Here is a 17,047-nt window from a genome sequence, read left to right as displayed (position 1 = left end):
TTACTAACTTGGTCTCTTCGACTGTTTTGAGTTTAAGACACCTGGCTTTGTACCTCAAACTATTATCATTCTTGGTTAGCCAATCCATCTTCAATTCATGTCGAACTCCATAAAAGGTAACTCCATCAAGTCTGCTGGGAAAGTCTGATCCTGAATTCCCACTGGGCATCGTTTGAATTTTTTTCCTCAAGGACATCTAGACCTAAGGGGCTTGATACTCAAACACCTAACTTTATATCCTCTATTGGGATTTCTATTTCTTGCACTAAGTAGGAGCAGATGTAAGAGTGGGTGGAATCGAGGTCTATCAACGTGGTAAATGGAATGGAAAAAATTATAAAGGTATTTCATATCACATCTATCACATCAACCTCCTCTCGATCTCGCACCGTATACTATCTGAAGGCTACTTTAGGTTTACGTCGGCCACTGATCTAACTGTCTCCCAGTTCTGCTGCCCAAACACTGTACTACTACCCCTAACTAGCCATTGGCCCCTCTGCACTAATGGTGCCGATCGTTGAGTCATTGCAGATATTGTACCCTGAGCTCTAAGGCAACCTCTAACGAAGTGGTCCAAGGAGTCGTAATTGTAGAAACCTCTCGAACCCTACTGGTACGTGTCCCTACCCACACTGAGCACAAATAGGGTGAGTGAAGACTTTGATCGACTCACTGGTGCTACACTCCGAGGCTAAGTTCAATGGTCTCTTCTTGTAATCAGACCTACCTTATTGGCCAGACTCTGCCTAGTCCTCATCGACTGAGCTGTTGTGGGTCTTGATGAACCCTGACTGTCTTTGGCCCTCTTGGTTAGAGTCTAAGATGGCCTCATTGGCTCAATGGCTCTCCTGATCTGTCCTGGAGTCTCACCGGACTGTCTAGCATGTTTAGCCAACGCCCTCTCAACTATATTTGCCAGGTGGGTCAGCTGGACGAAGATCCTGGGATGATCAGCTTCAAGGTGTGTCAAATTGTCACAGCGAAGACCCTCTCTAAACCTGTGACAGTGGTGCTCCTCTGTCGGAATCAACTCTACAACGTGTTTGCTAAGCGTGAGAAACTCTCGCTCATATTCCATCACTGAACGAACACCCTGAGTCAAGTACATGAATTGCTCCATCAAGTCATCGATATGAGTATGCCCGATATACTTCTGTCTGAACTCTGCGAGAAACTGCTCCCATGTCGGCCTCTCTAGCTCCATCACCATCTCGATCGTCTCCCACCAATTTATGGCGTCACCTTTGAGTAGGCAGTGACACACTCAAGTTACCCTCTAGGGTAAGATGCAACTGTCGGAGTGTGCGAAGCGTATCTCTTAGCCACTGGTCACTACTATGGGAACTTCATCCTCAGAACTGAAAAACTCATTGGTCTCATACCTGCTGAGTTTCTCAACTAGGAACTCATGGGGAATGACTACTGGCAAAACTAAGGGTACTGGTGGGGGAGGTGATGCAACTAAAGAACTAGGGAGACACCTAGTTATATGTCTAAGTACGTAGGTAAGGTCCGTGAAAATATGTCACTTTCTCAACCGCCACATCTACTGGTGCCTGCTCTGAATTGTATCCGAGATGAACTCATCACCAGAATTTGTCGTTGGTGAGGCATGACTCTCATCTCTGCCCTCTTAACTCTAAGTTGGGTCATCTTCCATAGGTTCTATATGAAATTAAAAAGAAAGGAGGTCATAATCGGCATTCTCTTAACTCCCTAAAGGCATGTACATATACATACACTGACTGACGCAGTGCAATTGTTGCGTCTCCCCCTTGGATGGCCAAAGACGCAGGGTGGTCCTGACAACTCACTATGGACACACCGAGCACAGTACACTTTCTCCTTACATTGTAGAAAACACCCTATTCAACCATAACATTATAAAAAGTTTGCCCAATATGTTCTATGAATAACATTCGAGGCATTTTTTCAATAAAAATATTATAAAAATTTTGTCCAATATGTTCTATGAATAATATTTAAATGAAGTTCAATGTATTTTTAAAAACATAAATAATAAATAATATAACGATTAATATGATTTGAATACTAATTATAAAATTTCCTTGTATAAAATCATTGATATCTAACTCATTTAATGATATGGTCATATACTGTATCCGAGTGTTTATGTGGCTTGCTTTGGGCGGAAACCTTGTTAGAAATGCTGAAAGAGTTAGAGGAGGCGATGACATGGGTGGGTTAAAATCAATATGGATGGTGCGGTGGACATTGAGGAAGAACATGCTACAGTAGGGAGTGTATTTAGAACAGATATTGGCAATTGGATTTGCGGCTTCTCTCGGAACATTGGGAAATGCTCGGTATTGAACGCAGAGTTGTATTAAAGATATCTTTTTACACTGTGGGCTCACGCTTTTAAGCTTGCTTTCTGTAACAGTCAGTCAACGAGCTTATGAAGATGTAATACGAGTGTTATGATGAGATTGCTTGACCAAGTATGGTATTATTCAAATACCCAATCCATTTTCTTTCAAAACATTATTTTTAAGTTTTATGCAGAGTTTGTGTACACCAACTCTCCATAATTTATTAGGTAAAATACTTCTTGAGCTACCACCAGTTGTTGGCATATTATATTTCAAGTAATCCTTTAATTTCTTAAGAATTAAAGTTGTATCCTCTCAGGGGCAGAAGCTTTAAGGGACTAGGGGGCCATCCCCACAATTTTTTCTATATATATATATTAAATTATTAAATTTGACCCCTAAAAAATTTGTATAATATATAATTACCTAAAAGAATGTGTTTTTACTTTGAAACTTGGAAACCACTTAAATATTATTTATTGAAAAGAATTAACATGTACTTTTTATATTATTTTAATTTTAAATGAATGAAAATCTATTTTTTTGTTATTTTTATTTCAAGATATAAAAAAATTTGATTTTTTAGTTGTTCATATTCTTTAAATTGTTCATCTTTTATGAGTTGAGGACTTCAATCAAGTTATCAAGTATTTTATTTCTATTGAAGGTAATTTTTTTAATATTTTTCAATTCAATTTATATGTATGGTTGTACTTTGAATATAAATAGAAAATTTAAACTTTATTGATTAATTTTTAGATTATGTTAATTTATTATAAAATTAAATTAATATATTTTATGGTTATATGTTACAAGTTGTGTTAAATTATGAGCAAACAAAAAATTATATTTTTTTTTTTCAAAAAAAAAAACATTGATAATATAGAAATTAGTATGCCATCGAAAACTTCATGGCTTGAGCTTCAGAGTTTTAGTCAATCTCTTCCTTAGCCTCCGATTGTTGAAGTTGAAGACATTAATCTTCCATTTATAGAACACGATCCTAGGTTACGTAAGCCAATGTGGAAATATCAATATATTTGTTTGAATTTTTATGTGAGCGGATGAATTTTAAGAATTTATAAGCTTTTTCTTTTATTAGTATGATATTTTAATTAGTATTTAGAATTTGTTTAAAATGGCCGTCACCAAAAAATGTCGAGTTTCGCCACTGTATCCTCTCCATGATGTTTGAGAACATTAGACCACTATTTATATTATTTTATTAATGCCTGTATTTTTCTTGTGTTTTTTAATTTGGTTGGCCAACCTTCCTTTATAAAGGAAAGAGATTTAATAGGAAATGAATCAAATTGGTTATTGTTGATAAGCACTTAATAATTTCTTTTATGTTTCTTTATGTAGGATGAGGTATCTTAAGCATCAAATTTTCTTACCAATATTTGCGGTATGTTTTTTTTAACAATGTCTACTGGATTTTATTAATGAATTAAAATTACATCGCATCATAATATAGATTTAAATTTAGAGACAATACTCAACAAAATACTCAAACAAAAGTAAATAATAAATTTAAAATATGAAAAAATGTAAAACTTTTCATTTAAAATGACGATCAATAGCAAAACCCAATAACCTTTATATAAACTCATTATCTCTGTCAAATGAGACGGATGACGAAGTGTTAAAGGAGTGAAGAGCGAACCAAATAATCTGGTAGGCTGTTTTGCTACACAATTCTGATTACATCGGCAAACAACCTTTTACCAAAAGAGGGGATCTGACTATACGTGACCATCGACTAACTAATCAGAAAATAAATGTTGTGATGATTTTTGGACGAGAACCAAAATGACCGCAAATCTATGCGAAAAAAATGTATCGAAAAATATGAGGACCATGTTACAAGAGTAGAGAAAACGCGTGCCACAAGAGTAGAGAAAATCATGTTATAAGAATAGAGATGTTTATTCAAAATTAAAAAGACTAAAAAAACATAAAGACATAATATAAAAAATAAGAGAACTAATATTTCGGCAATCGACAATCGATATTAAAATTAATGATACCACTAGCTAAACAAATATCAAAGAATAAGACGGTATAAAAATATTGAAAGAAAATTAAGTTGATATAAAAGAGAAACGCAGAATGTAACTCAATGATTATAATGAGGGTTACTTTTAAAGAAAATGTGAGGTCGAATAGTTAATTTATTGTATGTGTTACTATTATCAATGTGTTCCTAATCTATTTCTTTGCAAACACACAACATAGCCACAAAAGGGGGATTTGCATTTCTCACCCCTCTACTTTTCAAATTCTTAAATTTTACCCTCGAAATCTAGGGATGGGCATGGGTCGGGTTGGATTTTCGATCCACCCGACTCGAAAAATATATACCTTCCATCCGACCCGAACTCAATTCTATTTTTTGAGATAAAATCTAAACCTGACCTAACCGAAATAATATATTTATTAAAAAATATTTTTTTTATTCAATAAAAATAAGGATTTAATTATAAGAAAATAATATATAAAGGGGTATTATTGTAATTATCCCTAAATATATAAGGTAAAATTACAATTTTTTTGGGTCAAGTCATATTTTTCACTCTAAACCCAACCCGAACATAACTTAAAAGAAATATCCGACCCAAACCTAAATTTTTAAAAAAACGACCCAATCGGGTCGAGTCAGAACCCGTCAGGTTCGGATCTCATGCCCATCCCTATCGAAATCTCATCTCCTCTTGCAAGCAGAGGCACTTTCTTTTTTTTCGTGGGAGGAAGTCAAAAGAGGGTGCTGCTCTGGTAATCTGATCCAAAATTCATGCATCGAGAGTAACTTTTGTATATTTAACGATAATGAGTACACTGTTTACAAAATTGTTCTCTTCACTGTTTGGAAACAAGGAAGCTCGTATCCTTGCTCTCGGCCTTGACAATGCAGGCAAAACCACAATTTACATTATATTTGTTCATGTCGGGAGCCGTGAAATGGGCATTTCCAATTTTTGATAATATTGCAGATCGGCTCCAGATAATTAACTAAGTTCAGTTAGCTGCATTTACATTATATTACATTTTGAAATGGGATACTTTTCCAGATGATATAAACATGTATGGAATCCCAATTTGCACTATCAAACAACAGCAAGCACAATGGTTGTCTATATCATTACAACTCATTAGTGCAAGGAACACCAATCCATAAGAGAATCCTTCGGGGCCTATCCAGAAATCTAGCTTGCCAAGCCGGCTCATCATTTTCATGAATAAAACCACTTTTCAAGTACAGATTCTTTGCAGGCTCGTTGTCGACGGCAACGTGTACGTATAGATCAGTTATGCCTGAAATGGTGCAACAAATAGCATTTAAATATCTTGTATTTAGAATAAGTTCTGTACACACGTGTATATACCTACCGATGAGCAGAATGCTCTAGTGCAAGTCTATAAAACATTGTCCCTTACTAGTACACAAGACAACATGGTTTGCACCATATTTAGAAAATGTTTCTAGTTTTACCAATACACAAGACAACATGGTTTGCATCATCCCCTGGGGGCAATTTTCACTTGCCTTGAACGAAATGAAGAAACTTGTAGCATTTCTTTGATGACTTCAAGTTCCAAGTTCTAACAACAATATATCAAGAAATATGTTCATGGTTAACTTAGATTAGTGCTGAAAACAATCAATCCGATGACAAAGGTGTACAAACTGAAAAGGGTCAGTCCTTTCAGTGCTAAACCGATTTCAAGTCCAGAAAGTGGTGAACCTCCCTCAGCTAACATATAGAACATTATGCCCCATGTATTTAAATAGCAAGACAGGGTTAGAAAACAAAAGAGGGAGCAAAGGAATCCCTTATTTGAAGAAAATGCATGCTAATATTCTAGTCTAGGAGGCCTCTCTAGAGAAGCCAAAACAGTCACAAACTATATCATTGCTTCCTTTAAGTTTCCCAACTAATATAAACATAAATAATATGTAGAATATTATTCAGAGAGACCCTTATTTTTTTTTCTCATTGACAAAAGAGGTCAGACAAAACATAGTCCTAAAGAGAACCTTACAGACAGTCAACCCATTTATATATGGGTAAACTACATGTTTAGTACCTAAATTATTACTTTTGTTCCGTATTGGTACCCAAACTTTTTTTTTTCAAAATCATACCTAACGTTTAGTTTAAGTTCAATTTGGTACCCCGTCGTTAAAAAATTAACATAACTACTGAAGTGACATTTTTTATTTTTTTCTCAATTGTGACGTGACATTACCTTATGGTGACATGTCAACATCAACGTCAAGTTTTTAACGGTAGGGTACCAACATGAAACCTAAACTAAACATTATGTATGGTTTTGGAAAAAAGAAGAAGATAAAGTCTGGGTACCAAAACGGAACAAAAGTAATAGTTTAGGCACTAAACGTGTAGTGTACCCTTTATATATTTAACGGGCTAAATTTCTAAATGATTGCACCAAATAGCCCGAGTTGGTGCAGCATTTAGCTTTTACCATCTTATACCAAAATTCATAATTTCAATTTTCAGATAGCAACAAACTGTCCAGTACAATTGTTTTATTAAAGTGAGATGATTATGAAAGGGCAGGACATCATAAAAGATTAATGCATTTGTTACCCCATTCTCCAGCTACTGTCTTTGATTTCGAGACAATGTCATAACCTAAGCCATTTCTGTGCAGTTCCCTAGCTACACATACGTTGCTTAGGTATGCTCTTCCATATTCAGCTTCAATCCCCTGTCAAAGAAGGCTCAAAATAGAGATCAATTTATACTAAAGCAATCATTTTGATGCTAGAACCTATATCAAATATTATAGCATGATAAATTTCATCAATGTTATTTCTAATATATTAACAAAGATCCACAAGTGATTCTCAGCTACATTACTCGGTCTTTGCAGTGAATGTTGAAAAATAGTATGTGCCTAAACAAGTTAGTTCAATTTTTCTAAGTTTTTCCAAATATCTCCGTACCCATTTTTTTGGATATGTGTAGAACAAGGGTGCTACAAGGAAAATAAAAGTCTGAGAAACATATTTTTAGAAATTCAGTTGTCATTTCCTACTATTTTAATTAGTTAAATCTTATTTGAAAATTTTTATTCTAGGTACGATTGAGTCCTTTAGCATCTGGATCATGTAATTCAATAGGAAATTTGTAGGTTGACGGCAAATTGTTGTGGAACAAGTCAATCAGTATACAGTATAAATACTCTTACCTCAATCATAAACAAGTATGTTCCACTTTTGAAGAACAATAAAGAAGCCCTAACACCTAAAACTATATCGTTAACTGAATAAGCACAAACATAACATTGAGAAAAATGTTGAAATAAATGAATACCTCTGGTTTCCTTCCAGGTATTTCTTCTGGAAGCCAAAGACATTGGTTAAGATCAAGGGTTCCAACAACAACTCTATCCTCTCCGTTGGAAGTAAACTACAAAAGAAAAGGGGGAAGAATGATAAAAAAAGAGTAAAAAGTGAAGCAAACAAATTTCAAGAAGGCATACGTTTGTCTAGAATTACAGCTCATATTATATTTGAAAAGTAAGCAGAAATTTGATATTGGAGATTTACAACTAATAAAGAGAACACAGAAGGGCGTAAAACCCTCATTATTCCAAACCCATAACATCAAACGGAGAAGATTTTCTTTTACCTGACATAAATCATTAGAGAATTGAATTGCACACAAAAGAGCCTATAAAATGACAAAATTAAGTACGAAAGTATATCCAGAAAGTTATCTGTCTAATGCCTGCAAGTTCACTAATATCGTACCTTGGGGTCTCTCAGCTATCCAGCATTACCTGAACTAGTTAAAACTTAAAAAAGAAAGTTACTATTAAAAGAAGATTTGAATATCCTGAACTTGTCCGTTATTCAACTTATTCAAGTTCCAATCTTGAGAGGTAATCTTCTTCCATTTTTTTTTTTTTGCTAATAACCCTTTCATATTGCAGGCATACCATTTAAAGTTTAAACTATCAGCAAAAGAGAACTATCCATTTCTGCATGGTTCCTTCTTTTTGCCACATGGATAAATATCATTTCCTTTCTGATAAATGCCTAGTGTTCAATTTGATTTGGTTCCAAACACGCAAAACTAAACCTTAATATGTTGCTCTTTGCCAGTATCTGTCCAGTAATGACAAACAGACACCCGTAAGATACATCCTATCTAAAAGTATTGAGTTTAGACATTCCTCAGTTCATCAAATTTTTCAACATCATTATTACAGAGATTCTCCTAGAGGAATATATGGCACACTGAATCTTGTTAAAGTCTCTAATCAACAAAAACAATAGCATTGACATGCCAACATGACATTTAAAATTTGAATCATTATAAGTTGCAAAAACCTAAAAAGAAAGCAAACAAACCTTACATGAAGCACATAAATCATTAGCAGAGTTTGATAATTGTGACAAAGGAAGTGTAGCGTTTATGCAAGATACTCTCTTAAAGCCTTCCCTCTTCCCAGCAATTCTTTCCTTTAGCGCCAAAAATTCACGTTCAGCCAAGTACCTTTTATGATCCTAATACTTGAAAAGGACTAAATACCGTAAGTATCATAATAAGAAGATAATAGATAGAAAAATTACAATCCTTCAGGAAACATTTTTCTTTCTAGTTCATTTTCCTCGTAATTAAAACAATGCTGCACTAATGGGGTATAAAACTAGTTCTTACAATACAATACAATACTAAATCTAAAACATCATGTCAGTCCAAGAACAGCCAGTATATTTTCTACACATTTCGACATGGGATAGAGTAGGGCCAGAAGCAGAATTTCAGGGGGTGCAAACTTAGGAAGTTATATTACAAATCTAGGGGGTGCGAAATTACAAAATTCTAGAAGATGCAAAATTAGATCATAGGAATTTGAAGTTCCCAGGGGTGCCCCAGCACCCCCTCATCCTTCATACAGGGCTCATTTAATCTCTAGGCTGCTAGAAAATGCCTATGATTGGAAAAAGTCATGGACATTTAATCCATCACATGCATAGCTCGGAAATTTCTTATATGATAAGATTAACCATAGTTCATACGAGTGATTTTTATGATTTTACACAGTTTCCTCAAACAAGGACCTTCCATAGGAAGTAAAATTACAGAGACTCTGATGAAAGTCACCAAGGAATTTTCATATGAAACTCTTAAGACTATGCAATTTCAACTTCGAAGGACCCTATCACAAATTTGAAAGGCATTGACAAAAAAGAAGAGCAAAACAACTCTGTATTTCAGCTGTTAAATTAGATGACATGAAACTCCCTTTTCACAAACATCAAAATCGACAATCCTTCAAACCTTCAACAACTTGTTAAAAGCCCAAAACAAAACGCTGCCAAATTGTTAATAAACCAATTAAAACTCCCGCGTTGACCAAAACAAAAGCACCCACAAATTCTTAACCAACAGAAAGAAAGAAGGTCTCACTTGGATGCCAAAGGAGGAAGACTGAAAGTCATTGAATGAGCGAATGCGGAGGCAAGCAGCAGCCCAAAGCTGGTCCTCCTCCACCGCTTCAGCAACAGCGAGCGAAGACCTGTCAATAGGAAGGGACTGTTGATGATGGTGAGTGGTGGTGGCAGCCGCGACCGCAGGGAAACGGATAGGGCGGCCGGTGGTAACGACGGCAGAGGACCGGTGGCCGGAAGAGAATGAAGAGGAAAAACAATGCGAAGAAGGCGGAGGTAATGAGAGGAGTGTCATCTTTGAAATAAGAAATGTAGTGGGAATGGGATTAATGGATAGCTAAAATTGGAGTGACAAAAGAATCAATAAGGATTAAATGGATAACCGAACGTATATGTATGAATTTGAAGTCGTCAAGCTTTCTTCCTTCTTTCACTCTATTTGCATGACTGGCCCCTACTTTTCCAAGTCATATCCTCACGGTCATATGTGAGGACAAGCCCAAACCTTTAGCCCATTTCTTATTGAGCTGTCATTGTAGGGTTTTTCGGGCTTAATATTGAGGGTCCAAAAATTATTTGGCCCAATGGTCCCAGTTAAGTAGGCCCCATGTGGGCTATTACTTTAATATATTTAATGGGACTCGTCGCTTATCTCTTAAGAAATTAATTTTTTTAAATTATTTTTAAAATTAAGTAAATAATTTTGAAAAATAAAACGATAAAACTCGTTGCTTTGACATGACGAGTTCCCTTGAATTAAAAAAACTAGTCGTTTAGAGCCGTTGAGCAACGATCAACTATAACAGTCAATTAACAACGGTCACCATGGAACTTGTCACATCGAGGTGAGGAGTTCTCTCGGATTTTTGAATAATATAGTCATTTATAGTTGTTGGGATCGAGGTTATAAATAGTGGTTTAGGGTTTAAATTTTTACCATTTATTGTTACGAATTTTTTTTGAGAAAAAATAGAAGTTTGTGAAGAATTCCCATAAAAATGTCTACTTGAGAAGAAATATTACGCCTTGATGGTGCCCATATTTCTTCATTCGAACTCAGTTCGGATGAATAACGAAGCATTCATCAACGAGGAATGACATTGAGAGATCCGCATCAGCGGATGATTATATATCTATAACAATTTACCCTGTATCCAACCATATTTATGCGTGGTTTTAAGTTGAACCGACATTGACTTCGGCTCTGATTGAACGTTGGATTCTCGAGACTCATACTTTCCATTTTTCGAGTGGTGAAGCGACGGTTACGTTAAAAGGTATCACTTACCAACTGGGTGTTCCGGTTAATGGTACAACCGTCATGAGGTGGAACGATCACAACCTATTCGGTATTGTTCATAAAGTTTTAGGAATGATGCCACCAGGTCTTAGACGGGTATCAGATACGGATCACTTGGTTGGAGTTCGAATTTCAAGTGACAAATGACTCTACCAAGAAGGAGGTCGTATTTACATCCCGAGTGTATCTTCTCCAATTAATTGGAGGGATATTATTAACAGATAAATCCAGTAATTTGGCGCACATTCAGTATCTTCCTATATTGAATAATTTTATTGAGTGTCGTAATACTAGTTAGGGCTTGGCGATTTTGACTATTTTATATCGGGAGCTTTATAAGGCTACAATTATCGAAAAGGGTCAAAAAGCCGATATAGCGGACTGTCTATTATTGCTACAGTCTTGGGCTTGATATCAGTTCCTGTTTTTTACGCCAATTACAACAGCCTCAGTTGAGTTTCCTTTGGCTGCAAGATAATTTTTTAACTTTATTTTAATTAATTTTTTAAATTAATTTTTTTCTCTTTTAATTTTAATTTTTATATTTTTTAGATGACACATAAATAATCGAGACCAAGTTGTCGGGTGCAACTAAAAGATATATACGAATGAGGATTGATATCATTGATCGACATGCGGTAAATATTCAACTGTATTATATTAGTTATTTTATTTTTTTTGAAATCGTTTAACTTTATATATAATAACTTTTATAATTAATGTTTACAGTTTTCATAGCTTTCGTATTGTAACGAAGAGATCTACCAGTTACTGCCACTGGTATTTTTTTGATGGGTCGGAGTTATTTTGTGTCGTAATGTCTTTATTACACTTTGTGATTATCGAGATGCACGTCACAGATAGAGTGTTGTGACAGTTTGCGTCTAATCAATTAATTCCTATGTAAATATTTGATATGGATGCGCTCCATAGAATTGATACGCATAGGAAGCATACAAAAAATTGGCATATGAAGCACGTTGTTTATATTGAGCAATAGAATCAGTTCTATTTATCTATCTCCGTGCGTTACGAGATCACACCTACTGATCTAAATTTCGACATTTTTCTCTATCTCTGAAATTATGAAGCAAATGAGAAACTCTATCTAACGACATCGGAAGAGAATGAAGAATGGTCACAACTCAAGAAAAGATTCACAAAGTTCAAGAAATCATCATTATCTTCGTCTTTTGCTTCTACCGATTATTTTGCATCTCATGCTAGTTTTGGTTTTTATCCTCCATATCATGCTTCAACCAAGACTCAACCGAATTGGGTTGAAGGTTCATGGGATGCAATGCAAGACACTCAAGCATCTTCGACAGAACATGCAGGTGAGGGTGAATGGGATCATATGATATATGGTCAATAAGGTAGCCAAGTCAATTCAATTGCGGCAATGATGACGCCAAATACCATAAGTATCTCTTCATCGTATTTCGAAGGTGGATCTCAGAGTGTGTTCAGTACACCTCCTCTTCAAGAAGCAAACGAAGATGAAGACAAAAACGATCAAGGTGAATGATCTCGACGTACTCGACAAGTCTCATGTCATTATCATTCGATCACTCCTCAGTATCGTCAAAAACTACGAAAATATAAATAAATTTATTATGTATGTATTAGTTTGTAATAACTCTTTTATTATTTTTTTATAATAAAGTTATTATGTATTTACCTTTTTGTAAAGATTATTTAATTAATTAATATATATTTTTAAATTAAATCCGGACAAACTCATCACCTCGAGGTGACAAGTTCAATGATAATCATTAGCAATTGACCATTGTAGTTACCCGTTGACAATTAACTCGTCACCATCATTTTTTTTAAATTAATTTTTAAGGGACTCTTCATGTGACAAATCTCATTAATATATTAAAATAATAATCACATGGGGCCCACTAAATTGGGATTATGGTTGCCTTGACTCGAATCCTAATGAAGTCCCTGTAGAAATTGTTCCTACAGTTGACAACGTTGAATGACTACACCCCATGGAAACATGCTAATCCAGTTTGTTAGATGCTTAAATTGATGGCCTTAAGAGGCAGATCAATCAAATTCCGAAGAAAATTGTTAGGTATAGGGCTGGTGTTCTGGTCATTGAAACATAGTACCTATTTTCATAGGGTAAACTACATAAATGACCACTGAATTATTTAAATGAGTTCAATAGTCACATGCCGTTAACATTTAATGGAGATATTGACGTGTCAGTTAACAAAATTAATATAATTAGGGCATAGGACCTTGTAAAGTTACGTACTCTCGACACTGGCACCCTACTTTGTCTTCTTCCATTTTGGTCACTATTGTATATGATTTGTTTCCTTGGATTTTCAATTAATGCAATTTGATCATGATTCTGTTTTTAATTTGTCTAATGCCTTAATTTGATCATTAACTTTAAAATTTTTTATTTTAGTAATGTATTAAATTTATAGATTAAATCACCTAGATTTTAGAATTAATCGTTGAGCCAATTCTCACACGTGTTATCAAAATAATACATATGTTATATAACTTGTTTAAGTTTAGGCAAAAAAATAAAACTAAAATAACTTACTTGCATTTAAAAGCAAGATCAGTTCGTAACCAAGCAAAGCCTTAGCCAATAGGCTAAATCTAACATTTATAAATTAATTAAAATATTTTATATATTATATATCATAGTTAATGATAGAAATAAAAAAGACAAGTGAGGGTCGGTTAAGAATATGATAACGCTTAAATTGCTAAAAAATCTAATATATTATTTATAATTAATTTAAGATTTAATATTTTTAATTATTTTTTCATTTTTTATATATTTATGAATGATCATATATATAATTATATTTAAAATTAAATTAAAAATATATTTAACATACATGAACTTACGAGGACAATTTAAAATAAATTTATCATTTGAATTTTAATTTTTTTCTTATGATTATAATTTGAATATTAAATTATTTCATATATAATCATTAAAATAAATATGAAAACAATAAATTTAGTTTAAAATATTAAAATCTTAAATCAATTATAAATAAACTATTAGATTTATTTTAGTGATTTAAGTGTCGTCAAATTCTCAATTGACCTAGATGTAAGTTCTCACTTATCTATTTTTATTTTTTATCATTAAGTATAATATATATATATATATATATATATATATATATATATATATATATATATATATATATATATATATATTATAATTGATTAATATTAGATTTAGCTTATTGGTTAAGGCTTGCATAATTACTAATTCATTTTGTGTTCAAATCCAATCAAGTTATTTTATTTGTTTCTGCCTAAACTTGAACAAGTTGTATAACATATGCATTATCTCAATAACAAACATAAGAATTAGTTTAGTGGTTAAGACATGCAAGGTTACCATTGGGACCCAAGTTGGATTCTCTTGGGTGACAAAACTCATTTTATTTATTTTCACTTCAATTCAAATAGATAACACGTGTCACCTTTAGATTGAATTGAAAATTTATTAATTAAAATTAAAAAACCCTTTAATCAGATTGTGACATGTGTCACAATCTGATTGGAGAAATACATTTATTAAATTAAATTGAAATTAGAACCTAATTTAAAATTAAGAATTAAATTTAATCTTGGTGATCAATTGATTAATTCTAAAATCTAGGGGATTTAATCTATACATTTAATACATGACTAAATAAAATATTTTAAAGTTAATGTTCAAATGAAGGCATTAGACAAATTAAAAACAAAATCATGATCAAATTTCATTAAATGAAAATCCAAGGAAACAAATCATATACAAGTGGTGACCAAAATGGAAGAAAACAAAACATGGTTCCAACGCAAAAAATACGTAACTTTACAAAGACCCGCGCCCTAGTTATATCAATTTTGTTAATTGCCACGTAAACACTTCCGTTAAATGTTACGGCAGGAGACTATATTGAAACCATTTAAATAATCCAGTGGTCATATTGATGAAAATTTGAAAATGATGGTCATTTCGAGACCAAACCCATAGTTAGGGGTCATTTATGTAGTTTACCCTTTTTTATATTATTGTTGGTCATTTCATAATTTATTGATGTAAAACAAAATGATTACATCGGGGAGTTGTCTCAAAAAAGGCGGACTAATATATGGCGTTACCGGAAACATAATAAGATACTTAACAAAGTCGGTTTAGCGCTACCAGAAATTTTGAGTAATAATAATGTTGTAGGTGGAAATCATGAAGAAATATTAAAAAAATTGACAACCGACAAACTTATGTCGGTAGGTATCGATACCTTGCAAAGAAGTATCGATACATAACAATATAAGATGTTGAAATTTAACAAAATTGGTTTCAATTTGACAAAAAAGGTAGACATACATGAATTATTGAAATTTTTATCGATACTTTTCTAAGTATATGCACCAAATTATCGATACTTTAGGAATTTAAAAAATTCCAATAATAGCGCCTATAAAGTATCAATACTTTATAAACATGTATCGATACACGACAATATAACATGTTAAAATATGACAAAACCTGTAAAGAGCTACCGGATATGCTGAAGGTATCGATACTTTTGCAAGTATGTATCTATTATCGATAGTTTAGGAATTTAAAAGAATTGAAATAATAGCTCCTATAAAGTATCGATACTTTATAAACATGTATCGATACATGACAATATAACAAGTTAAAATATGAAAAACCGGTTTAAATATGACAAAACCGGTAAAGCGCTATCGGATATGTTGAAGGTATCGATACTTTAGAAGTATATTATATTATCGATATTTTTAAAAGAGAAAAAAAAATGAAAACCTATCGAAAGTATCGACACCTGACACAAAAGTATCGAGACTTGGGTAATTGTATCGATTAAGTATAAATAACATAACACAGAAAGTAGTAAACCATGTCTCACATTAAAATTAAACTCAAAATTATTCCACAAAAATTGAAATTCATAAATTTAAAATTGAAGAAATCTTATCGTTGGTATAAACTCTTATTTTTTTCTCCCAATATTTATTTTGTAGACATTTTATGCTTCCCTTGTACACAACAAGGATTAAACTCAAACAAATTCTATATTATCTCAGAAAAATAAGAAAAATATGTCTTAAGATTGTTAGAAAAACACATCTATTCGAGAATAATATAGAAAAATAATAATGATTGAAATATCATTATAAAATCAAAGAGAAAGAATGGATTTACTCGGTCTTCAGATTGTTATGCAAAATAACAACACGAGACAAATCAACCTGAGAAAAAACAAAGAACTTAAACTTCTTAAAACCAAATAAAAAAATAAAGGGAAATAAATACTCTTTTTATTGATCTTTTGATTGGAAACAATTGAGGCCTATCGCTACACAGTTTCCTTAAGACAATTTTTGGCCACTCCTTTGGTGCTCGACTTCATTGGTCATCTGTATCTCATATAACTAGGTGATTAGCTACAGAGCACAATTGCAGAAATAACGAATTATCATTGCCTTCGTCTATCACTAGAAAACTAGTGGAAGAGAAAAACTTGTTCTGAATTGTTTGAACACATAAACTTGTAAATTGTAAAACTTGTTCTTAACCTAGCATGTTAGTGTTAAGCGTATAAAAGTACTATATTTTCTACCCTTTTACCCATGATTATTGCTAGATTTAGGTTCAGTCTAGTTGAATTATTAGTTATTCATGCATGATTTCATAGTTTCCTTCGCAGTTAAGTTTGATATTGCATTTTGGTTGTTTTTTGTTGAAAATATACTACTGATGTGTGTTAATTTGTGCATGATAATGCTGACTGGATAAATTCACCTAATCAAGATAATCACGTCAAAAAAAGGAGAGCCCTAAAAAGTTGGAATTCCACATAGAGTTTTAAGGAGATAAAGAAGTAAAATTTGCAAGGAGTTTTAAGATAAAGATAACAGAGATTTATTTTATTCCAACTAAAACTCATCCTCATCAACAACCAATTT

At 33.1% G+C, this 17,047-nt stretch overlaps 1 protein-coding gene across 1 annotated transcript; it reads right to left on the bottom strand.

Annotated features, from left to right (window-relative positions):
* Positions 1-5,270: 5,270 nt before the first annotated feature.
* LOC120184417 lies at positions 5,271-10,078 on the bottom strand. The gene is made up of 5 exons (XM_039188892.1): positions 9,788-10,078; positions 8,725-8,880; positions 7,682-7,777; positions 6,953-7,073; positions 5,271-5,651 (listed from the first exon to the last, which is right to left on the bottom strand). The coding sequence occupies exons 1-5, from the start codon at positions 10,061-10,063 to the stop codon at positions 5,479-5,481; spliced, it is 822 nt and encodes a 273-aa protein (XP_039044823.1). The 5' UTR covers positions 10,064-10,078; the 3' UTR covers positions 5,271-5,478.
* Positions 10,079-17,047: the final 6,969 nt, after the last annotated feature.

Source organism: Hibiscus syriacus, unplaced genomic scaffold, assembly GCF_006381635.1.
Source record: "Hibiscus syriacus cultivar Baekdansim isolate YM2019G1 unplaced genomic scaffold, ASM638163v2 tig00112888_pilon, whole genome shotgun sequence".
Classification (NCBI taxonomy): domain Eukaryota; kingdom Viridiplantae; phylum Streptophyta; class Magnoliopsida; order Malvales; family Malvaceae; genus Hibiscus; species Hibiscus syriacus.
Note: the sequence above shows the minus strand (reverse complement) of the source record. Positions and strands in the feature narration are given on the sequence as shown.

Excerpts from the sequence above, each read along its gene's own strand:
- LOC120184417 (XM_039188892.1), bottom strand. The coding sequence starts at position 10,063 with ATGACACTCCTCTCATTACCTCCGCCTTCTTCGCATTGTTTTTCCTCT. Across the intron at positions 7,778-8,724 it reads ATTTATGTGCTTCATGTAAG|TTTACTTCCAACGGAGAGGA; the intron begins GTTTGTTTGCTT and ends TTTCTTTTGTAG. Across the intron at positions 5,652-6,952 it reads GACAGTAGCTGGAGAATGGG|GCATAACTGATCTATACGTA; the intron begins GTAACAAATGCA and ends GCACCATTTCAG.